A 24302-nucleotide genomic window follows, 5' to 3' on the forward strand; every position below is an offset into this window, starting at 1 on the left:
ACGCTTCTACCTGTCAGTCATTCTAATCTTTCTCTTCCCTAAGTTTATTTGTTAGTTTCCTCAAGGCATAATGTACCCAGGGTTTTCCATGCCTTCTTCCCTTCTCCAGAAATGTTCCAGTTTATTAATGTGCCTCATAAAATAGCATGATGCCCAGAACTGGACGAAGCACTCCAAACGTTCCAACTTTGTCTGCTGTCCCCACAGCACTTCATTACCGTAACTGAGAAGAAGCCTAATTTTTTTAGCAGCTATCTTATACCTCATAGTTCATACCATAATCTTGGCCTGGTGACTCATGTTGAAGGGTGGATGATGGGGGTGGAGGGTGGAGGTGGGGAAAAATGAACATGCCCCGAGTGTCTTCTAAGTGCCAGGCATTGTCTAGATATTCTACCTGATACTTTATTTGTTCTTCCAATGAGCCTGCAAGGTAGATACTATCCCCATTTTACAGATGAGGAATCTGAGGCTCAGAGAAGTTAAGTAATTTGCCCAAGGTCACACAGCTGGTGAGTGACAGTCGTGGGTTTGGAAACCTTGTCTCTTGGCTCTGAAGCCTGTGTTCTTTCCCTACGGTACATTTCTTAACACCACAGAGCTTGGGCCATTTGAACCTCAAGGTCATTTTCATATGAACAGCTGTCAGCAAGATTTCCCCAATACTATTCTTGTGCCTGTTTTTTTTTTTTTTTAATTAATTACCCTTTTCTTCTGATTATACCATAGTACTTACCCACCGGAGAAAAATGAAAAGAGTAGAAAAAATACAAATAAAAATAACCACTCTAGCCACAAACTTATCATCCAAAGTTAACCATTATTAACCTCTAACATCTTTTTACATCTTTTTTCAATCTTTTTAGAATCTTTTTTCCGTGCATGTTTGAGATCGAATCACATGAAATGGCCAGTATTCAATCATTTGATCTATAAAAAAGGGCAATGTCATGTAATGCAACCTAACACTTTTTTTAAACATATAGCAGGAATCACACTGTACATGTAAAATTTGTACTCTGCCTTTTCACTTAACATCACACTCTTAGCACATTCTGACCTCGTTTAAAACCCTTGGTGAGCTGCATTTCAATGGTGGCATCACATTAAAATAATTTGATTTGAAATAATTTAGTTAATTGTTTTATTGTTGGACATTTGAGTCCTTTTCATCACATATCGTTCTGTGATAAACATCTTGATACATAAATGTGCTTTTCCATTTGTGCTTACTTCTTAGAATTAATCCCTAGTGGTAGAAGGGAGGTCAAAAAGAATGCATATGTCAAAGGTTCTCGATACATGCTGCTTTCCAGAGAGATTGAAGCAATTTTTGCTCCCTCTACACCCTCACCGGCATAGAATATTATTACCATTAAGTATTTGTTAATTTGATTGGCAATATACAGTACAGCGTTGGTTTAAATTTTTTTGATTCTTTTTCACATTGTCGTACAATTTATTTTTTTGAACCTAAAAGATGTAGGTCTTAAATTGATCTTTATGTGTCACATTCTTCCATTCCATTGAGATCTTTCTTTTCTGTTGTTGTTGTGTTGTTTAAGTTTATTTATTTATTTTGAAAGAGAGAGAGGGAGTAAGAAAGCGTGTGTGTGCACATGAGCGGGAGAAGGGCAGAGAGAGAGAGAGAGAGAGAGAGAGCGCGCACGACAGAGAGGGAGAGAGAAAATCCCAAGCAGGCTCTGTGCTGACAGCACGGGGACTCGATCCTATGAACCATGAGGTCACGGACTGAGCAGAAATCAAGAATTGGACACTCAACCAACTTGAGCCACCCAGGCGCCCCTCCATTGAGATCTTTCTGAATCAAAGATGAGTCAGTAATGTGAAGGGGCTGTTGGCCACGTTAAGTAAACGCCTGCTTGGCTGTGTTAGTGTAAGTGCAGTGTATGGGTCCGGGGAGGTGATGGTCCCGCTCTACTCCTTCCTGGTCAGAGAATACACTAGATCTTTCCAGCTGTCCATTCTGGGTGTCTTATTTAGGAAGGGCATTGACAAACTGGAGCATATTAATTGAGCAGAAGGATAAAGGACTGTGGAAAGATACTGAAGACACAGGAAAAATGTAAGGCTGAAAATACGTGTGAGAGATGAGAGGGTAGAAAAGCTGTATTAAGAAATGACAGACCTCTCTAAGATCTTTTCAACTCTTCTATAAGTCCAAAACTATTCTAAAGTGAAAAGTTTATTTAAAAAAAATAATGACAGAGGGGCGCCTGGGTGGCTCAGTCAGTTAAGCTTCCGACTTGGGCTCAGGGCATGATCTCATGGTTCATGGGTTCGAGCCCAGTGTGGGGCTTTGTGCTGACCGCTCAGAGCCTGGAGCCCCACTTTGGATTCTGTGTCTCCCTCTCTCCCTCTCTCTCTCTGTCTCTGTCTCTATCCCTCTCCACCTCACGCTCTGTCTCTCAAAGATAAATAAACCCTTTTAAAAACAATTAAAAAATTAATGACAGGTCTTAGGTACATAACAAATTCAGTTTATTTTAAGTGGCTCCAGAAGCAGAATTGGGACCAATAGCTGCAATTTAAAATAGGTTTTAGTCTCACATGAGAAAAAACTATCTAATATTCTGCCCTGTTGTATACCAGACGACTTCCTCAAAAGGCAGTGAGCCCTGAATCCTTGGAGGTATTCCAGCAAAGGCTTGAATTCGGGGTGGGGGTAAGGGGTCCTATACACGGGGTAGAAGTTTGAGTTGGCATCCGATGATCCCCAAGATCTTTACCGAAGCCAAGGTGTTCCGAGTCTGTGAACTGATGTCCGTGGAGTCGGATCAGCACAGCATTAAGAGCTGAACGGTTCAAGCAGCCTGAGCAGGTGCACTCAGGCTGGGACTGATGCATGCCTCTCTCTGCAGCACGAGTACCTGCTGAAGCTGAAGGTCATGTACACCGTGGGCTATAGCTCCTCCCTGGTGATGCTCCTGGTTGCCCTCAGTGTCCTCTGTGCTTTCCGGTGAGAACACACTGCCAGCTCTCTGTCTCCCCAGCCTTCCGCAGACACAGATTTTGGGTCTTTTTCAGTTGCTCAGGCCAAGAGAAAGGAAGGTCTGGGTGGGCCACTTTGTTAGCCCTTGATCTAAATGTTACCTGTGGCAAAACATTGATGTTTCTGAGACCTTGTTCATTCTTTTATGCATTCAACATTGACTCGGTATATATAGCTAAGAACGTAACGCACAGTTGCTTTACATGTACTGTTTCTGATTTTCACACAATGCTCTAAGGTGGGTATTATCAGCCCCATTTTACAAGTATGTTAGCCAGAGTCTTGGGTACAAGAAACAGAAATCCACCCTAAAACAGTTTAAGAAGGGGCGCCTGGGTGGCTCAGTCGGTTAAGCATCCGACTTCGGCTCAGGTCACGATCTCGCGGTCCGCGAGTTCGAGCCCCGCGTCGGGTTCTGTGCTGACCGCTCAGAGCCTGGAGCCTGTTTCGGATTCTGTGTCTCCCTCTCTCTCTGACCCTCCCCCATTCATGCTCTGTCTCTCCCTGTCTCAAAAATAAATAAACATTAAAAAAAATAAACAAAAAAAAAAACAGTTTAAGAAAGCAAAGGTGACCTGGCACACATAACTGACAAGTTCAGGGGTCTCTGGCTTTAGGAATGGCCAGCTCGAGGTGGTCAAAGGTATCAGCAGAACTAGATGTGTCTCCCTCCCTTTCTCCAGTCTGCGTTGGCCACATCCTCAGGCAGCCTCTCTGCAGGGGCACCTTCCACCAGCTAGGTAACACCAGGACAAAGAGAGCCTCTTCTCCATTAGATGCAATGAAAAGTCCTGGGGGGAATGGGGGGCGGGGGTTGTTCTCATAGGCTGGGCTTGGATCACATGCCCAACCTGAGCCAGGGGTGGAGTACTGTGATTGGTCGAGTCTGTCAACAGGGTGGGAGGGTGGAGTCGCCCCCACCCAGAGCTGCAGTGGGTTCCCCATAAGAGAGCGTGGTTCTTGTACCAGAAGACGAGGAACAAGCAACGGACGCTGACCCCTCCAGCAGAGGAGGAAACAAAGTCTCTGGAAGGTGAAAAGGCTTGCTCGAGGTTGTACAGCCCTTGTGGTTCTGGCCCCTATGGCCCTGCATTCTCTCCCTCCAGGAGGCTCCACTGCACCCGCAACTACATCCACATGCACCTGTTTGTGTCCTTCATCCTGCGTGCCCTGTCCAACTTCATCAAGGATGCGGTCCTCTTCTCTTCGGACGATGTCGCTCACTGTGATGCCCACAGGGTAACATGCCTGCGTGCCCTGGGGTGTGGCCAGGCCGGCCTGCTCTCCCCAGCCTGACTTTGGAGAGGGTGTTAGCCACTTTGCCCTTCCCGAAGGTCCCTGCAAGGCTGCACCCAATGCTTCGTAGAGGGCCCAGTACTAGAGCCGGGCCAGGAGGTTTGGGGAGAGTCCCATGTCTCCCCATGCAAGGTCTGGGTCATGTATGAGAGCAGTTTGTCAGGAAGCCCCTGGGGGCTGCCCTTCAACTCCCAGCATCCAGGAGTGGATTAGCCACTGTGGCAATTAGATATATAGCAAGGCTTGTCTTTTCCCTTCATCTGCAGAGTCCTAACTGTAGAGAGATGGTCAAGTTTAAAGAGGGTTGAGGTTGGTGGCAGAAAGAAAAGTATGAGCGTATGCCTGTATGTCTGCACACACAGGTCTGCAGTACAACAATTGTTTTGCTAAGTCTAACACTTTTCTCCTTCTGAGTGCTTAGAGAGCCTTATTTCTTAGCAATATCTCTCTGTGTATCAGTTGAGACTCTCTTTTGCTGCATATAACAGAAAACTGCACATCAGTGGCTTAAACAGACAGGAGTTTTTTCCCACATAAGCAGTCCACAGATGGGCAATCTAGAGGTGGCACAGTGTCTCCATGATGCCATGGTGGGCCCAGTCATTTTCCCTCTTTCTGCTCTGCCATGTTTGATTCCATACTTTACACTGCATGTTTACAATACGGCTGCCACAACCCCAGGCTTCACATCCATGTTCCAGGCACAAAAAAAAAAGAGTCAAGATGAAACTTTTTTTTTGTCTTTGGGCAGCTTTGCCTTTTTATGGTGGGAAGGAATCCCCACCCCAAGACACCCATCTACATCTCGTTGGCTAGAACCATGTCATGTGACCACACCTAACTGCAAAGGAGGCTGGGAGATTGAGGTTTTTTTTTTTTTTTTTTTTTTTTACCATCATAGTCTCCACAGCAGAGGCAAACAAGAGAGAAAGGGATTGGAGATTGAGATTGGTTCAGTCAACCTGCCTGTCACTTCCCACCACTCACATCTGTAATTCCTTAACAGATCTGTTAAGTTTGTACTGTTTGTAGTTTTGTGTGTGTGTGTGTGTGTGTGTGTGTGTGTGTGTGTGTGTGTATTCTGACTCAAACTGAGCCGTCCCTGCAGGAGGGCCCTATCCCTTAGGGAGATTGGCAGGCTGAAGTAAGAGTAACCAGTGGGGAAGTCAGAAGACTTAAATTCAGACCCTGCCCTCTCACTGACCAGCACCGGGGAAGTCCAGCAATGCCCTGCAAGGAAACTTCTGGGGTTCTACTAAACATTAGACTCACGAGCCAAGCATGGGAACCTCTGAGAATCAGAGTCTGTGGGTGGCCGTAAGGGAGGAACCACAGCTGGCCAGCAGGACAGTACCAGGTGCCTCTCCTCTGTGGATGTGACCTCAAAGCAGTCCATGCAGCAGCCCTTAGGCCATTCCAGGAGCTGTCCTCTCCCCAGGGGACAGCTCAGTGAAAGGAAAGGGACCCTTGTAGTGTGGGAATGGTTTCCTTGCTGGTGCCGAAGCCCCGTGCTCCACATCCCCCCAGGCATAGCTTCCAGTGATCCTGGCAAGAGACAAGCCTGTAATGTCACTGAATCAAGCAAGGCCAGCCCTGGTGCCCCCATCCGGTATTTAGAGGTCTCCAGAACAGGTGCAGTGTGCCAGTCAGGGGCCATTGTCACCGTCAGTGTTGCCTGCTAACATAATTGGTACATCCCTTCAACCGTTTCTGGGGAAACAGCATGGAAAGCATTTTGTTACCCTTTGCTCAGAAATCCCTTTCCTTCTCCAGGCTTCTTTCCTCATCTGCAAATGAGGAACTTGGGAGTCGGGCGATATCTGACACAGGTTTACAACTGGCAGCCAGTTCCAGAATTTGAATGTAGTTCCTGCTTCTGTGATGGCCCATTAACCTTTTTGACGGAGCTTGCTGGCATGTTGAGTTCCACCCTCTAGAGAACTCTGTGGGCCTGGTCTTCCGATAATGGAAGGCCACAGGGGATGGCCATGAACCTCAGGGACTCGGTCTGCGGCATACCGTGTCACTTCCTTTGGGGGTGGCCATCAGAGGGAAGCCCATGGTTACCCAGCCTGGGGCTCACCTGCCTCTCTCTGTCCAGGTGGGCTGTAAGCTGGTCATGGCTTTCTTCCAATACTGCATCATGGCCAACTATGCCTGGCTGCTGGTGGAAGGCCTCTACCTTCACACGCTCCTCGTCATCTCCTTCTTCTCAGAAAAGAAGTGCCTCCAGGGATTTGTTGCCCTCGGATGGGGTATGTTTCTCCGTAGGTATAATGGCTGTGTGTATGTGGGAAAGGGCACCGAGTCAGAGGATTTGGTTTTGAGTTCCAGCCCTACACTTCGTTAAGTTAGCTAACTTGTGTCATCTTAGGCAAGTTGCTGCTGCTGCTTTTTTTTTTTTTTTTTTAATGTTTATTTTTGAGAGAGAGAGAGAGAGCAAGGGAAGGGCAGAGAGAGAGGGAGAGAGAGAATCCCAAGCAGGCTCCGCACTGTCAGCATAGAGCCTTATGCGGGACTCGAACCCATGAACCATGAGATCATGACCTGAGCCGAAACCAAGAGTCGGATGTTTAACCAACTGAGCCACTCAGGCACCCGTCGGCAAGTTGCTTCTTGTTTAACCCCCTGGCTTTGGTTTGTTTGTATGTCAAGTGGGAATTAACAGCTAAAATTTAGCCCCGATTTCTGCCATCCAAAGTCTCTTACAATGTGATACCCCCCACCCTTGTTTCATCTTCCTTAGACATTTATTCATATATTTTCATTCTTGCTTCCTTTCTATATCAGGGTACTTTTGATTATAGAAAATCTGGCTTAGATCAGCTTTAAACATAAAAGAAATTAATTGGCTTATCTGTCTGAAAGTCCAGGGGTTACCAACTTCAGGTGAGGCTGGATCCAGCATCTGAACAACATTTCTTCGTGTCTTTCCACTTTGCCTTCTGGAACATCAGCTTTGTCATTAGGCTGGTGCTCCCAGTGTAACTGCCAGCAGCTTCTGGGCTACCAGCTTCCTTGTTACCTCTAAGGAGAACAAAAGGCCGTGTCCCAGCATTCGCAGCAAATACTCTGAGGTTCACCCTGATTGGACCACTTTGTCTCATACACATTCCCTGACCTGAGGAATACACTGATTGGCTTAAGCTACTCAAACCACATGGCTTCCCAAAGGAAATTCAGGATTCCTTTGTAGGAAGGAGACGACATAGTAGTAAGACAGCCAACTCAGCCTCCATCGAATCTCTTCCCCCTTCCCTTTCTGACCAATGCAGATGATAACTCCCATTTCTTGAGCACTTACTATGAGCGTGGTACTTTACATGCATTATTTTATTGGCATAACTTCCAGAAGCTTCTCAAAGAAACCTGGCTCAAGGACATGAGGTAATATCCTCAGCTCACACTGCGGACAAGGGCAAACCCAGGATTCAAACCAAAGCCTGTCTGTTTCCAGAGCCCCTTAACTCCTATTCTGCCATTGATGGACATCTATCCATCTGTCTGTCCATCTATCTGTCCGTCCATCCATTCATCCATCCATCCATCCATCCATCCATCCATCCATCCATGTATCCATCCATCCATCCATCCATGTATCCATCCATCCATCCATCCATCCACTCAACCATCCATCAACTGTTCATTTGATAAACATATGTAAGTTACCCACTGGGTTCTGGAAAGATAGCCAGATTCTTCTGAGTGCCTCACATGCTTACAAGGATAGTCATGTGTACCAGCCATTAATTTCATTTGTTTTCTTCTTGGTGCCTTTAATTAAGAAGTGCCCCTGCCAGGAATGCTGTCTTTTCTGCCTGTCTAAATCCTTACAGGCAGAGGCCCTATCTCCTCACATCAGGGAAGTCATCTGAGCTAGAGCTCGCTGAGCCCTCCTGTAGACTTTGGCAGCCTAATTAGCACATGACCTTTGGCCAGCGGGAGCTGTAGGGAGGACTCTGCAGATCTTTGGATTTCTGCATAGGCCAGTCGTCCCAGAGTGCTGGGGGACCAGGGACTTGCTTTATGCAGTTGACTGCCCCCCAAAAAGCACCCGGTTCAAAACCTAGTTCACTGACCTTGACGCCCAGATCTGCCATGACTTTGCCATATGAACATGGGCATTTTCATTATCTATAATATCAGGATCATAATTTATTCAGCTTTCTTTGAGCACTTCTTTGTGTTCAGAGGGGCTTCTAGAGATTACAAAACCCAAACCAAAAAAGTCCCATCATTCAGATAAGATCAGGCGTGTTCAGTGTGGTATGGCTGTAGACGAAAGTACCATCATTCAAAGGAGTCACAGTCTGGTGGGGAGATAAAATTGCATTGTCACATCTCCATCACAAGTTTTTAGAAAGCCCTCCTTTCTTCCTCAAATATTTACTGAGCATCTACAATATGCCAGACCCTGGGGGTGGAACAGCACATAAATCAGGGGTTCCTCCCCTCCCCGCCTCTCTGCCTGCACAGCCCTAAGGAGACCGTGAAGGGGCTCACGAAGGTCTAAAGTTCTCCAACTGGGAGAAGCCTTCCTCTTGCGAAAGCGGTGGCCCCTTCTCAATTTGTCCGCCAACTTGTCTCCCCAGAGATAGGTTGCTTAAATGAGTACACACGCGCTCACTGTAAGACTTTGCAAAGAAAAAAAAAAAATAAGTAGAAAAAAACTTAACCTCGGTCCCATCTATTGAACACTTTGGAAGGGTTTCCTTTCCAGACTATGTTTCCTCCTCCGTTTTTTCCCCCCCACATTGTTGTGCTCATGCCGTATGGAGAATTTTGAACCCTGCTTCTTTCCACTAACATGTAAGCATGCTCTGTATCCTTCCGCCTCTGCCGATAACCATTTTTAACTAGTCTATGGGTGTATTTAACCCAATACCTATCATGTGGGCATTTAGGTTGTTTCTGATTTTCCACCGTCATAGGTAACACAGTGATGAATACTTTTATGGGCAAAGCTTATTTCCATGTGTAATACGGAATCCTAGAATTAGGATCACTGAATCAGAAGGAGTGAACGCTATTGGAGTTTTTGACTTGGCCGACACTTTTACTTTTCGCAAGGTGGCTGGGGTGTCAGTCTGTGCCTGGAAAAGGGCCATACCTCTGGCTCATATGGGGACGAACGAAGCTCCCACTCACTGAGCTGGTGGTTCTCCAAGTGGAGCCAATATCAAGAGTCACATGGAGGGTGTGTCAAACCCAGCTGGCTGGACCCCACGTTCTGTGCCTCTGAGCCAGTTGGCCTTGCGTGTAGCCAGAGACTCTGGATTTCTAACGAGTCCCCGAATGACTCTGATGCTGCTAGTCTGGGGACCACACTACGAACCCTAAATCAAGGCATTATCGGTTCTCCCGCTTTCCACCAACTCTGTCAAAGATGGAAGACAATGAACAGGAAGGCTTTCAGAACCCATGTTTTTGCCAAAAGCATTCAAAATTGAGGCAGGAATTTTTTTTAAATGTTTATTTGTTTTTGAGAGAGAGAGAGAGCGCAAATGGGGAAGGGACAGAGAGAGAGGGAGACAGAGGATCTGAAGCAGATTCCACACCGACAACACAGAGCCTGACGTGGGGCTCGCACCCACAATCTGCAAGATCATGGTCTGAGCTGAAGTCAGGGGCTCAACAGACTGGGCCACCCAGGCACCCAAAGGCAGGGGATTTTTTTTTTAGTGTTATTTTTATTAAAGTCATGCACATACTTGGTTTAAGGAATTAAATAGGGTGAAAAAAAAGCAGTCTTCTGCCCCCACTTCTGCTCCGCAGAGGTAACACCCTCAAGATTCCTTAGCTGGTCCTTCTAATGTTCACTCTCATGTTTCTGAACAAGATTCTGCTGTTTCCTGATTTGTCCATCTGAGGCGTTACTGGTTGCCTCCTTATGATGGAAGGTAAGGATATAAAGTTCTCCATCCTACCATTAGTTTTTTAGTTTTTGGTTAAGTTCTAGTCAATGTATATATCATTATGTCTGTGTAAGTGTTGTTTACTCTTGAGCCAAGTGATGTACAATGATTTTACCTCCAATGTCTAACCTTTTGTTTTTCATGGAGCCACTTTTTTTTTTTTAAGTTTATTTATTTATTTTTGACAGAGAGAGAGAGAGAGAGAGAGAGAGAGCGCATGAGCAGGGGAGGGACAAAGAGAGAGAGGGAGAGAATCCCCAGCAGACTCTGCATTGCCAGTGCAGGCCCCACATGGGACTCGAACTCACTAAACACGAGATTATTACCTAAGCCAAAACCAAGAGTCAGACGTTTAACCGACTGAGCCACCCAGGCGCCCCTTCATGGAGTCACTTTTAAATGATTTATTTGTTTTGGGTTGCTGTCATTAATTCTCCTAAATTCTCCACCAGAACCGGAAAACCCTCTAATGCTATTTTCCAAATCAACCAATGCCAACAGGAAATCTATTAGTTCCTATTTGTTTGGTTTCTTCCTGCTGAATTCGTTTCCCAGGGGTTGCCTAACGAATTACCATAAACTTGGTGGCTTGAAACAATAGACATTTATTCTCTCGCAGTTCTGGGGGCCGGAAGTTCAAAATCAAGGTTCTGGCAGGGCTGATTCCTTCTTTTTTTTTTTTTAATTTTTTTTTTTTTTTTTTTTACGTTTATTTTTGAGACAGAGAGAGACAGAGCATGAACGGGGGAGGGGCAGACAGAGAGGGACACACAGAATCAGAAGCAGGCTCCAGGCTCTGAGCCATCAGCCCAGAGCCCGACGCGGGGCTCGAACTCACCGTCTGTGAGATCATGACCTGAGCTGAAGTCGGACACTCAACCGACCGAGCCACCCAGGCGCCCCAGGGCTGATTCCTTCTGAAATGCTCCGTGCCTCTCTTCTGGCTTCTGGTTGTTGCTGGTAGTCCTTGGTGGTTTTTTGGCTGGTGGCTGCATCATTGCAGTTTCTGCCTCCATCTTTACGTGGCCTTTTTCCCTCGATGTGTCCTCTCTCTCTGTGTCTCTCATGGCCTCCTTGTAAGGATGCCAGTCATATTATATTAGGGGCCCGGTACAACTGGCATCCTTATACATATGGCCTCTTCTTTTTTAAAAAAATTTTTCAAACATTTATTTATTTATGAGAGACAGAGTGAGACAGAGCATGAACAAGGGAAGAGCAGACAGACAGGGGACACAGAATCCAAAGCGGGCTCCAGTCTCTGAGCTGTCAGCACAGAGCCCAACCCGGGGCTCGAACTCACAGACCACAAGATCATGACCTGAGCTGCAGTCGGATGCTTAACCGACGGAGCCACCCAGGTGCCCCATGTATGGCCTCTTCTTAATTGATTACACCTACGAAGACCTTATTTCCAAAAAAGGTCACCCTACAAAGTTCTGGGTAGTTATGAATTTGGGGAGGATGCTATTCAACCCAATAGACCCACCGGTGTTCTTCTTAGAGCCTCTGCCCTCCTGCTCTATTTGGGCTGGTGGTTCTTTAGACTTGCTTAGTTCCCTCACTCTCATGCTGAGAATTTCCTTCATTTTCCTCTGCAAATCCTATTCCTTTATTTCTTGTCTCCTCCCCTTGGTTTGCTCCCTAGTTGTGTTGGGGCACATGTTCCGGTACCTGTCTAACAAAGAGTGCGTGGAAAGTACGTTTTTGCATTGCATATCTGAAAATATCTTTTTCAACGTTCACACCTAACTTGTGGTTTTCCCAGGCATAGAAATTAGGTTGAAAAATCATTTCCCCCCAGAATTTTGGAGGCCTTCTATTTGGGCAGCTGGGTATAGAATGTGCCATATTATTCTGTTTCCTGAGCATTTTTACTCTTTGTAAGCTACAGAAGCCTCTCTCTGTCCCCCATGTTTTGAAATGCCGTCGGGATGTGTCCCCACGAGAACTGCCTTCATCCTTTTTGCTGACATCCAGTGGTCCTTTCATCTGCAAACTCACATCCTTCATTTCCTGGACAATGTTCAGGAACATCACCTATTTGATTTCTTTCCCTTTGGTTTTTATCCTCTCTTTCTGAAACTTTTAATCAGATGGCACACATCCTGAAACGGACCCCTGAGTTTCTCATTTCTTTCCTCCTGCTTTTCATTACATTCCTTTTGTGTTCTGCTTTCTGGGCGATTCTTGGTCTTTATCTTCCAACCCATCTGTGGGTTTTTTAAATCTCGGTTATCATGTATTCAATTTCTAAGCCCTCTTCCTTGTTCTTGGAATGCTCCCAGTTTTCAGCATCCTGTTTGGGTCCTGCAGAGGTGATCTTTCCTCTTATCTCTCTGATGATATTCCCTAGAGTTGTTTGTTCAAGTTCCTCCAGCAGCCTGCATGGTCTGTTTCCTCTGAGTTCCTTCTCTCTGATTGTTTTGGTCCTTGCCTTTGATGTAATCAGCTTTCCTCAGATGTTGGTGACCTTGACTGTTCGTGTTTAAGAATGAGTCACTTCAGGGACACCTGAGTGGTTTAGTTGGGTAAGCGTCTCATGTCGTGATCTCAGGTCGTGATCTTACCGTTCATGAGTTTGAGCCCCCAGCGGGGCTCTGTGCTGACAGTGCAGAACCGGCTTGGGATTCTGTGTCCCTCTCTCTCTGCCCCTCCCCTGCTTGCATTCTCTCTAAATAAATAAACAGATAGATAGATAAATAAACAAATAAACAAACAAACAAACTTAAAAAAAAAAAGAATGGGATGCCTGGGTGGTTCAGTCGGTTAAGTGTCCGACTTTGGCTCAGGTCATGATCTTGCAGTTCGTGGGTTCCAGCCCCATGTTGGACTCTGTGCCGACAGCTCAGAGCCTGGAGCCTGCTTCAGATTCTGTGTCTCCCTCTCTCTGTGCCCTCCCCTGCTCGCCTTCTGTCTCTTTCAAAAATAAAAATAAACACTTAAAAAAACACTAAAAAAAAACAAAAAAAAAGAATGAGTCACTTCAGAGCTGACTGAAGGCCCTGTGTGTGGAATGGGGGTGGGGGTGGGGGGGTATGTACATGGTATGTCTCTCAGGGAGACTGGCCTGGAAGTGGCCGCTGTGTTGGGGGGCCCCCAGCATCGCCATCTGTAGGCCCTTTGTCTGAGGCTGTTTGATTCCTCCAGAGAAAACTCCTTTGATCTCCGCCCTGGGGTAGAGGTGTGTGTGGAGGGCTGGAGCTAGGGTATAAACCTGGCTGCTGGAGGTCTGGAAGCAGAGCAGCCTGGGGACGTGGCTCTTGCCATTCAAGTGCAGACAAGCATGTCCATTAGAAATAGAACGAGCCAGGGCGCCTGGGTGGCTCAGTTGGTTAATCATCCGACTTCTGATCTCAGCTCAGGTCACCATCTCACAGTTTGTGGGATCGAGCCTTGAGTCACACAGCCCGCTTGGGATTCTCTCTCTGCCCCTCTGCCTCATTCTCCTTCAAAATAAATGAACTTAAAAAGAAATAGAATGGGCCACATATATAACCGAACATTTTCTAGGGGTACCTGGGTGGCTCTGTTGGTTAAGTGTCCGTCTGGGCTCAGGTCATGATCTCGCGGGTTGGGAGTTCAAGCCCTGCATCGGGCTTCCCTGCTTGGGATTCTGTCTCTATCCCTCTCTCTCTGCCCCTCCTCCACTCTCTCTCTCTCAAAATAGACTTAAAAAAATAAATGCAAATTTCCAGTAGCCACAGTAAACCCAGTAAAAAGAAACAGGTGAAATTAATCTTAATAATATATTTCATTTAGCCCAGTGTAAAAATACTATCATTTCAACATACAATTAACATAAAAGTTAACACACTTCACATTTTTTTATTCCTACAAATCTTCAAAATCCGGTGTCCTGCACTTACAGCACATCTCCCCTGGGACCAGCCACGTATCATGTACTCACTCGCGACATGTGGCGAGTGGCCGCTGCAAGGAAAGGACAGGTGTAGACCATCACTTCAGGCTTCTCTTCCTGGCAGAGGCCCTCCTGAGTCTGGCCCGGGCTCCCAGGAGCCCCAGAGCCCCTCGTGGCCTTCAGGATCCATCTGATGCCCAGGGCGTCCCTGCCACCCTTGAAGCAGGAGGCTACCCATTTGCACAGGATTTCCTAGGGGGTTCCATGCACCTGTTCACTACTGGGCTGGGGGAACTGTCCTGTCCCTGTGCGGGTGTTGAAAACCGAGTCCCCTCTCTCCCGTCCCTCCCTTTGCTTTTATTCTTCAGGTTCCCCAGCTGTTTTTGTTGCTTCGTGGGCCATCAGCAGGCACTTTCTGGAAGACGTTGGGTAAGCTGCTTGAAGTAGAGGTAACAGGAGAGTATTTTATATCATCCAGCTCTTCGAACAGGATGGACACTTGTTGGGAGCTATCTAGGAGAGGCCTGTTTTTCAAACTGGGGGCCACAGGCGAGTTCTCTGGAGGCATCGTCAGCCTCAGACGTGCTCTGAGCCAGAGGGGAGAGTCGGTTCTGATAGCACTGGGCACACAGCCGCAGTGCTCAGGGTCACCAGCATGGGCCATTCATACGAAGGGCTCCTCAGAGGACTAGCCTTTCCAGGTCAGCTCAGCTCTCCACGCCTAACGGAGCCTGGCTGTCCACAGGTGCTGGGACATCAACGCCAACGCGTCCATCTGGTGGGTCATTCGAGGGCCTGTGATCCTCTCCATCCTGGTGAGTGGCCATCTTCCTGAGCTGGGCTCCAGTGGGAGAGAGGGAAACAGTGACTGGCCTGGACAAAAGGCCAAGAGACAGGGCTCCCTCCTGGTGCGGGGAGGGATCAACCACAGAACTTCCAGAGGTTAGGGGGCCCCCCCGCAGGAGGGTTTAGAAGCTCCGCCCCCTGAAGAACGGCGGATGGAAGTGGGAGGGGCAGTTAGGAGGTTACATAACTCCCTTTGGTCTGTGAGTAGCCACTGAAATGTGATTAGCCGAGCTCCTTGCCCTAACCTGGCTGGCTCTGTGATAAACCACCCCCCCCCCACCTTCAGATCCTTTGGGTCCTGTCCTGATCTGTTTTCTAGGCATCCCCTTGTTACTGGGAAGAATCATTGAGCTGGGATCATAGGCAGGGAGCTGAGGAAAGCTGAGTGAGGCATGGTCTTGGGCCCTCAGGGTGCTGTTGAGAGGGGCGGGGAGGAGATACAAGAGTGACTTAGGGACAGGGAACCCAGAGGGTCTCAACTGGGATGCCCTTCAGAATCACCTGGGAGCTGTTTAACAATATTGATGGCCAGAGCGCCCGGGTTCCTCAGTCGATGAGCGTCCGACTCGATTTCAGCTCAGCTCATGGTATCACGGTTTGTGAGTTGGAGCCCTGCATCAGGCTCTGCGCTGACAGGCGAAGCCTGCTTGGGATTGTCTCTCCCACTCTGTCTCTGTCCCTCTCCCCATCTCTTTCTCAAAGTAAATCAATAAACATTTAAAAAAAAAAAATACTGAGGACCAGAGATTCTGCTCTCGTTGTTCTGGGGAGGGGCCCGGACACCAATCTCTGGTTTACGTTCTCAGGTGCTTCTACTCTGCAGTCAGGGTTGGGAGCCCTGGAGCTGAGCCTGTGGGTGTGGATATGAAATAGGGGGACAGAGGATGGGGGACACCTTCGGGTTGTCTCCTGGATGGAATCAGCCCCTCAGCCGGGCGCAGGGTTCAGGGGGACCCCATGGCTACAGGACCAGTTGACAGGAAGTGCCCTTCATGGGCTCTCTGGGGCGGGGCAGGGGTGCTGCACAGGGCAACAGCCCCTCCTCTTCCACTGGCTGGCTGGTGACCTTCTAGGGGCAGTTGGGGGAAGGGAGCCATCCTGCCATCCCATGACCTCCCTCCTTTTTTCTTTTTTAACATTAAAAAAATTTTTTTGGAGGTGGGGGGAGGGGCAGAGAGAGGGGAACAGAGGATCCAAAGAGGGCTCTGTGCCGACAGGCTGACAGCAGTGAGCCCGATGCGGGGCTCGAGCTCACAAATCATGAGATCCTGACTTGAGCTAAACTTGTAGGTGCAACTGACTGAGCCAAGCAGGTGCCCCTTTTGAGCATTTTTTAAAAGTTTGTTTATTTATTTTGAGACAGAAAGTGAGTGCACATGCGTGACCGGGGAAGGGGCAGAGAGAGAAAGGGGGAGAGAAAGAATCTCAAGCAGGCTCCATGCTGTCAGCACAGAGCCCTACACGGGGCTTGACCCCACGACTGGGAGATCATGACCTGAGCCAAAATCACGAGTCGATGCCTAACTGACTGAGCCACATAGGTGTGCCCGCCCCCTTTTTCTAAATAATAGACTTCATGTAAAAAGAAAAGTTGGAAGATACAAAGTCTGTTTTTCAAAAGGGAATAAAATCATACATACTTTTAGCACCTAGATACACACAATGAATACACATGTGCTTTTCTTTCCTTTTTCTTTGAGGAAAAACATACTTTTTTCAAAATGCTTAATATAGTTTTGTATTCTAGTTTGGTTTTTCACTTAGCAAGAGATGTGAGGTGTCCCATGTCCTTTGAAATTATCTAATGAACCAATGTGCTATGACTGCATGATATTCCCACAGGAGGGCATTTCCTCATTTAGTTAGAGCAGTTTCCTTGCTATAATTCTGGGAATCTGACAGCCCAGCCCAGGAGAGCCCCAGCAGAGGGACAGTGGGCCCCAGCGTCCTGGCAGATTTCATGGGACTGGGTCTATCTAGTGATTGAATGTTTGGTGGATACTCCTGATGCAACATATCTCCCAACAAGGGCACCTGGATGGCTCGATTGGAAGAGCATGGTGAATGGGGCACCTGAGTGGCTCAGTCAGTTAGGTGTCTGACTTCGGCTCAGGTCATGATCTCACAGTTTGTGGGTTCGAGCTCCATGTCGGGCTCTGTGCTAACAGCTCAGAGCCTGGAGCCTGCTTTGGATTCTGTGTCTCCCTCTCTGTCTCTGGCCCTCCCCACTCATGGTCAGTCTCTGTCTCTCTCTCTTTCAAAAATAAATCAACATAAAAAATAAATAAAGAAAAATATAAAAGGTTTTATCTTAAAAAAAAAAGAAAAAAGGAAGAGCTATGACTCTTGATCTCAGGGTCATGAGTTTGAGCCCCACATTGGGTGCAAAGATTACTTAAGTAAGAACTTAAAAAAACAAAACAAAACAAAATAAAAACCTCCCAACCAGTTGGTCACAGGGCCTGGAATTTCACTATTTGGGACTCATTCTTGGGACCTTAGAGAATTTTTTTTTTTTTTTGCCTTCCAGTGCTCCCTATTAAATTGAATCCAACTCTAAGACAAAAAATAAATGGAAAAAAAAAAAGCTTTTATTCATATACACCATGCATAGCCAGCTCTGAGCAAGAGGCATAAACAAACAAGCTGAGAAGCATGTTCCTGAAGAAGCAGCTGGGCTAGGAGTCCTGACAGGCCTCTAATCCTTGTCTTGTGGCCAGCATTCCCAGGCCCCAGGCTGTTTGTGTGAACAATGAGGGTGCCCGGCTGGCCGAGCCCTCTGATCCCTGCTTCTGTAAATGGTGCTGGAGCCCGTAGGTGGGTGAGAGAGGAGGAGAGGTACCACCGTGTGGGCATCTTTATAACATTCTGGCACTGGGCTCTGTGAAGGCAACACCAAAAGAAATAAACAGACTACATTCCTGTCCTTTAGGAAGTTGGGATTGGGACTGGCAGATACGTGGACACACATAAGTTTGACAGACGTATGCCTTTGTCCTCTTTCAAACATTTCAGGTGCTTACACAGTGACATGATCCCTCACTGCAATATATCAGGAAAAGAGAGGTGATCAAGGGTGGCTTCCTGAAGTTGGTGATTGAACTGCAAAGTGATGCTATAAGGCTCTGAGGCAGTGGTTCTCAAAGTATGGTCCCCAGGCCGGCAGCTTCACCATCACCTGGAAGCTTGTTAGAAGTGCAAATTCTTGGGCCCCACCCCAGATTTACTGACCTATAGCCTTGGGACTCCACCCCCACCCCTCAGTCAATACCCTAAACCTTAAGAACCTCTGCTGGTGGGGCACCTGGGTGGCTCAGTTGTTAAGCATCTGCCTGTTGGTTTTGGCTGAGGTCATGATCTCAGGGCTCATAAGTTCGAGCCCCACATCGGGCTCTGCACTGGCAGTGCAGAACCTGCTTGGGATTCTCTCTCGCCCCATCTCTCTGCCCCTCCCTGTTTGAGCTTTCTCTCTCTCTCTCTCTCTCAAAATAAATAAACATTAAAATGACAACAACAAAACTTCTGCTGGAAGAAAGCCGTGCTACTCAAAGTGTAGTCGAGGACCAACTTTGACATCATCTGGAGCTTGATGGAAATATAGACTTTCAGGTCACCTGAAACCTGCCTTTTAACAAGATCCCCAGGGGTTTCAATGCACCCCCAGTGTGAATAATCCCTGATGGCAACTGAGCAGACCTCAGAGCTCCAGCAGCCAGGGGGTAGGAGCGGGTCAGTCATCCCCTCCCCGGGTCAGTCATCCCCTCCCATAGGTTTGCTCCACCAGGACTGTGGGGCAGGTGAGGGGAGGCACAGTGGTGCAATCTCGGGTGTGGCCTGCAGTGCCTTCTCTGCCCTCAGGTCCAGGGGTCAGGGGCCTGGAGGGGTGGCGATCACCTTCAGCCCCACCTCTGTCTTGTGTTTTACAGATTAATTTCATCCTTTTTATAAACATCCTAAGAATCCTGATGAGAAAACTGAGAACCCAAGAGACAAGAGGAAATGAAGCGAACCATTATAAGTAAGTGGAAGGCAAAGACAAGGCTTGCTCAGTCAGCACGTATTTCCTGAGCACCTATTGTTTACCCAACTGGACCTAGTTCCTAGGAGGTTACAAATGTAAATAGGAATGGGGGCTGGGTGGGGGGGGGGTGGGATGGGTCCTTTGTGCAGCCTGAGAAGGGTGCCCCAGTGGTGGGAAGATAAGAAATCTCTCAGGATCCCAGGAAGCAGAGATTTGTGCTTGGGGCAACGCCAGGGAGTCTCCTGATGGGTTTCGGGGACCCAGCTTCAGGGACATCGATATAGGTCTGTGTATTGTTCAAGGGAGAATGGCCTTCATCAGATTTTCAAGATATGTGATCCAGAAATACTCTGAAACCTTTAAGATGTTGAAGGGAGATGCTGTACTAGTTTGCTAGGTCTATCATAACGTAACCACACACTGGATGGCTTAAAGAAGAGAAACTTACTCGCAGTTCTGGAGGCTGGAAACCCAAGATCAAGGTGCCGGCAGGACTGGTTTCCTCTGAGGCCCCTCTCCTTGCCTTGTAGATGGCTGCCTTCTCCCTGGGTCCTTTTGTCTGTGCTCAGAGGTGTCTCTTCCTCTTCTTAAAAGGACGCCAGTTGATTGGACTAAGGTCCTATCCTAACAACCTCCTTTTAACTTAATCACCTCTTTTTAGGTCCTGTCTGCAAGCAGAGATAGGTATTTCTGAGGTCCTGCAGTTAGGGCTTCAATTTATGAATTGGGGCTGGGGAGATGTAATTCAGCACAGAACGGTTAAAGACAAATCAGTGTCCAGCAAGGGCTTTCTCTGTGAGGTTCTGAGCTTTGAGAATCCGGCAGTGAGTTGGATTACTTGGTGACAGATTCTCCAGGACATCTTTAGAGCAGTGGTCTCCAGAGTAAGCTGGAGCCGGGGATTAGGATAAAGCTGCAAGACAGAACACAGGATGCCCAGTTCAGTGTGAATTTTGGATAAACAACAAATAGTGTTTTAGTTACTTACTCAAAAAAATATGATCCTTTGTTTATCTGAAATTCAAATTGAACTGGGCATCCTGTATTTTTTATTTGCTAAATTTAGCAACCCTAATCTGGGAAGAAAAAAAAAGCACATCTCCTTATAGGTATTTATTATCAACAAGAAAAAAAAAAAGAATCCTGGCTGTGTGAATAATATGTTAAATAACACATGCACATAACTTATAAATAATAAAGTTGTTTGGGTGCGTTTGTGTCCAAATGTTATTTGCCGATAGGGGTGCGTAATCAGGTATTTTGGGGACTGGCCATGGGTGGTGGTATGTGGGAGTTAGAAATTCTCTAGAATGAAAAGTCAAACCACAAAGGTTGGGGGGGGGGGGCCCTCCGCTGGCCTCCTGCAGTCAGGCAGGTTGGGTGTGTGGAGCTGTGCCCTAGGGGAAGGGGGCAGGACACCGCAGCGGGTCTGGGTCTGTGTCTGTAGGCGCCTGGCCAAGTCTACCCTCCTGCTGATCCCCCTCTTCGGAGTCCACTACATCATCTTCGCCTTCTCCCCAGAAGATGCCATGGAGGTCCAGCTGTTCTTTGAATTGGCCCTTGGCTCGTTCCAGGTAAGTTTCGCGGGACTGTGACTTTCGGGAGTTCTCTCTTTCCTTAAAGAGAAATGGAGACCACAGAGGCGGCAAGCCAGGTCTTCCCAGAAGGGTCCAGCAGGGGGTTTGGGGGTGCCTGCTTTGGCTGACATCCAAGAGAAGCTGGGCAGGACCTCACTGTGCTGTGGGACCCAAGTTCCCCACCAGTCAGATGGGGGTGGGAGGTAAAACTAAGGAGAGAGACTGACTCCAGGGAAGACGAAAGGGAAAAATAACCCCACATACTGCATTGCACACCTCTCCACAGTTTATATGTAGTCAAAATAGCCTTAGTGCTGAGGGCTATGGCTGAGCCATCAAAAAGCAGGGCAGGAAGAGGAACATTGTGGGAATGAGGGAGAGGGCATCTGAAAGAGAATAATATCTTCGTCTTCATACTGGGAAGTCCATAAAAAATGCCCCAAACCGAAAAATCCAGAAGTAGCATCATCAGCATATTCTTCAGAACCAGTGAAAAGAATTCCAAGTAGTTGCCTCTGAGGAACAGGAAATGGGGGCAGGGGTGTTAGGAGGCTGCTGTTGTTTTGTGACAGCAATCATTTGACTCTTTGAAACTTGCATGCATACACAAGTTACTGAGAATAATACCCAACCTAAAAAAAAAAGGGAAGAAAGAAAGTGAGGGAAGAAAGCACCTACCTATTCATTCGAGATGTTGTGAGGCTTAAAAACAAAACAAAACAGTAAACGTGTTTAGACAGAAGGACTCAACATGAATCCCAAACGTCACAGTGTTACTTTGTTTACTCATAGCTGTCTCCTTCCAAAAATAATATGATGTAGCTTTCAGGAAAACCCTACAGAGGACAAAAAAAGAAAAGAAAAAAAAAGGTAGCGAAGGATCAGTGAAAAAAATAAAAATAAAAACCAAAATTGAGTTCATACAGAGAAGCAAATTCAGGAGAGTGCTAGGAAGGTGGGAGAACTTAGAGATTTCCAGTAGCCAGAGCAAAAACAGAAACACGGTCTGTTCTAAGATTTATAATATCCGCAATGGAAACAAGCAAATTCCCAGGAAAAGGCTAGAGATTATAGGCTTCAGGGCCTGAGAGAAATTTCTCCCAGTGGATTTTCCTAAAGAAGCCAGCCTGTTCGCAACAAGATTGATCATCCTGCAAAGTCCTCCTCACTGGGGAGGCTTTGGTCTCAGGACGGGGCTCAGAGTCTCCCTTGTTGCCTGAGTTCAGTTCAGGGTGGGTGAGGCCGGGGTCACTCTTCTGTCACTTTCAGGTTCCGGGGAGGACACATCACTGGGCACACGTCATTGAGTAGAGTCAGATCTTCTCCACACCCTGCCTTCAGACCCTACCCCAGGGCTGTCCCCTCTGCCCAGAGCTCCCTGCCGGTGCCCCAGGCTCCAGAGAACCCAGCCTCTTATGTAATCCACATTCTTCGTTTCTTCATCCAGAGTTTCCGTGTCCACCTGCTCTTGTAATGTGTGGGAAGGCTGGGCTCACAATGGCCCATTCAGCAGGTGGGGGATTCCGGGTCCACATGGGTAGAAGGCCTTGACCTGGCTTCCAGAAGTGGGTAGTGACCTCACTGAGAGCACAGATACCCGTGTCTGCCTCCCTGCACAGAAAGGGAACTTCCTGTCCCCTGGAGTTGGGGCTTGTGGCTGGGGCTGGGCCATTTGGTTTCTCTCTAAGGAAATGGCTTGTCAAGAGAAAACCCAAAAGCACTTTCAGAATGTTCTCATAGAAACATTCTATGTTTACAAAGAAAATAGATCGTTAAGGTTTTTTTAAACTTTGCTCACACACAAACATATATCACTTGATTATCTATTACCCGTGTATATTTTATATAATGTATATATTTTAAAAATTCTATATTATAGAAAATTTCTTCCATATATTAAAGACAATAGTAGATAATGAGCCCCCATGTAGTCATTGCCCACTCAAGGCGGGTATGTTTCATGTCTGTCCCCAGCTGCTTCCTCCACCATGTCCCCCCTCATTTTAATCAAATCAAAGACTGTTTTATTCAAATGTGAATATTCTAGTCCGAATCTCTAAAAGACAGGGGCTGAACGAACATACACAGAACCACAATACATTATCAACGGCATATACTTTTATTTTAATGTTTATTTTGAGAGAGAGAATCCCAAGCAGGCTCTGTGCTGTCAGCACTGAGCCCCACGCGGGGCTCGATCTCACGAACCGTGAGATCGTGACCTGAGCTGAAATCAAGAGTCGGACACTTAACCAACTGAGTCACCCAGGCACCCTGTCATATACTTCTGGCTTTTTCTGATTGTACACGTAAGAGTTGTTATAGAAAATTTGGAAAATAAGGAACCATTAAAAAAGAAAAAAAAAAAATCATCCATAATCTCATGGCCCCAGAAATAATCTGCTAAAAATGATGGTGGGTTTACTTCTACGCCTTTTTTTTTTCTTTTCTTTAAAGTCTCTTTTCTATCCAGGAAGACACTTATGTACGCACAGCTTATATAATTGAGGTCATGCTATGTGTGGTTTCCTTTTTTTTTTTTTTAATGTGTGGTGTCCTATCTTGTGTGTTGTAATTCTCTATCTTCCTGTTGTCTCCACGTCACTAAAATTCTTCAAAGACTTCATTTTTAATGATTGTATAAAAACTGTGGGATTTCTTTTTTTTTTAATTAAAAAAAAATTTTTTTTAATGTTTATTTCTGAGACAGAGAGAGACAGAGCATGAACGGGGGAGGGTCAGAGAGAGGGAGACAGAATCTGAAGCAGGCTCCAGGCTCTGAGCTGTCAGCACAGAGCCCGACGCGGGGCTCGAACTCACAGACTGCGAGATCATGACCTGAGCCATAGCCGGATGCTCAACCGACTGAGCCACCCAGGCGCCCCAAAAACTGTGGAATTTCTTAAACTCGCTGGCTGTAGGAGGCCTGACCTATATGTACCTGGGGCACAACTCACTTTCCCTCACCTGGGGCTCCGGCCCTCACCTGAACTGTGAAAATGTGTCACCGGATCTTGGAGGCCCAGGCACCCCCGGGCCCCATGAGGTGGGCGCCATCCACAGCCAGCAGCCTGACCACCGGCTCTGGGCCAAGCACGGGGCCAGTCCTGCCTAAACCCCTGTGACCCAGTTCCCTCACCTGTAAAATCGGGGTCCTCCCCCTCCCCCCTAGAGCTTTGGCAAGGATTCAATGAAGCCCCTAGAGCCCAGAACCCCATGGTTATGTAGGTCAGACAACTCCACATCTAGTTGTCTCACCTTAAAGCCTGACTTTTCCATCTGCTGACAGAGGCTCCCAGGTGAGAAAGCTGGAGAACCACCTGGGATTTTTTTTTTTTTTTTTTGAGACAGAGGGGTGGAGGAGGGACAGAGAAAGGAGACAGATTTTCGGAGACAGATTTTCAAGTAGGCTCCATGTCCAGCACAGAGCCCAATACGGGACTTGATTTCACCGTGTGATCATGACCTGAGATGAAATCAAGAATCAGCCACTTGACTGAGCCTCCCAGGTGCCCCAGTCTGAGATCATCTGTCCTCAGGCATTCGGATTTGGGGTAACCTAGGCAAAAGCTCCCAGGCGATCCTAACATGCTACAGAATTTGGAAACTGCAGCCTTGAGTAGGCGTTCCTGCCGCCCACTTCCCCCAAATGGTCTCCGTTCTACGTAGCAGTCCCCGATGCCTGATATTCTAAAGCAAATCCTTGAGTTTTGTCACTGTTAAAACGCCAACAGCCCTGAGCCATTGTATGTATTAAGTCCACCATAGCTGG

The 24302-nt window shown here is 47.2% G+C and overlaps 1 protein-coding gene across 1 annotated transcript in view; it reads left to right on the top strand.

The window, feature by feature from the left end:
- The window catches only part of SCTR (secretin receptor), a 77779-nt gene that overhangs the window by 50821 nt on the left and 2656 nt on the right, over nt 1-24302 (top strand). Inside the window, exons 5-11 of the mRNA XM_042994268.1 lie at nt 2883-2980; nt 4120-4252; nt 6411-6564; nt 14455-14515; nt 14832-14901; nt 18859-18950; nt 20401-20527. Coding sequence (XP_042850202.1) covers nt 2883-2980; nt 4120-4252; nt 6411-6564; nt 14455-14515; nt 14832-14901; nt 18859-18950; nt 20401-20527 — 735 coding nt within the window. The remainder of the gene's footprint in view (nt 1-2882; nt 2981-4119; nt 4253-6410; nt 6565-14454; nt 14516-14831; nt 14902-18858; nt 18951-20400; nt 20528-24302) is intronic.

The sequence above is a fragment of the Panthera tigris genome, chromosome C1, assembly GCF_018350195.1.
Source record: "Panthera tigris isolate Pti1 chromosome C1, P.tigris_Pti1_mat1.1, whole genome shotgun sequence".
NCBI classification, from domain to species: domain Eukaryota; kingdom Metazoa; phylum Chordata; class Mammalia; order Carnivora; family Felidae; genus Panthera; species Panthera tigris.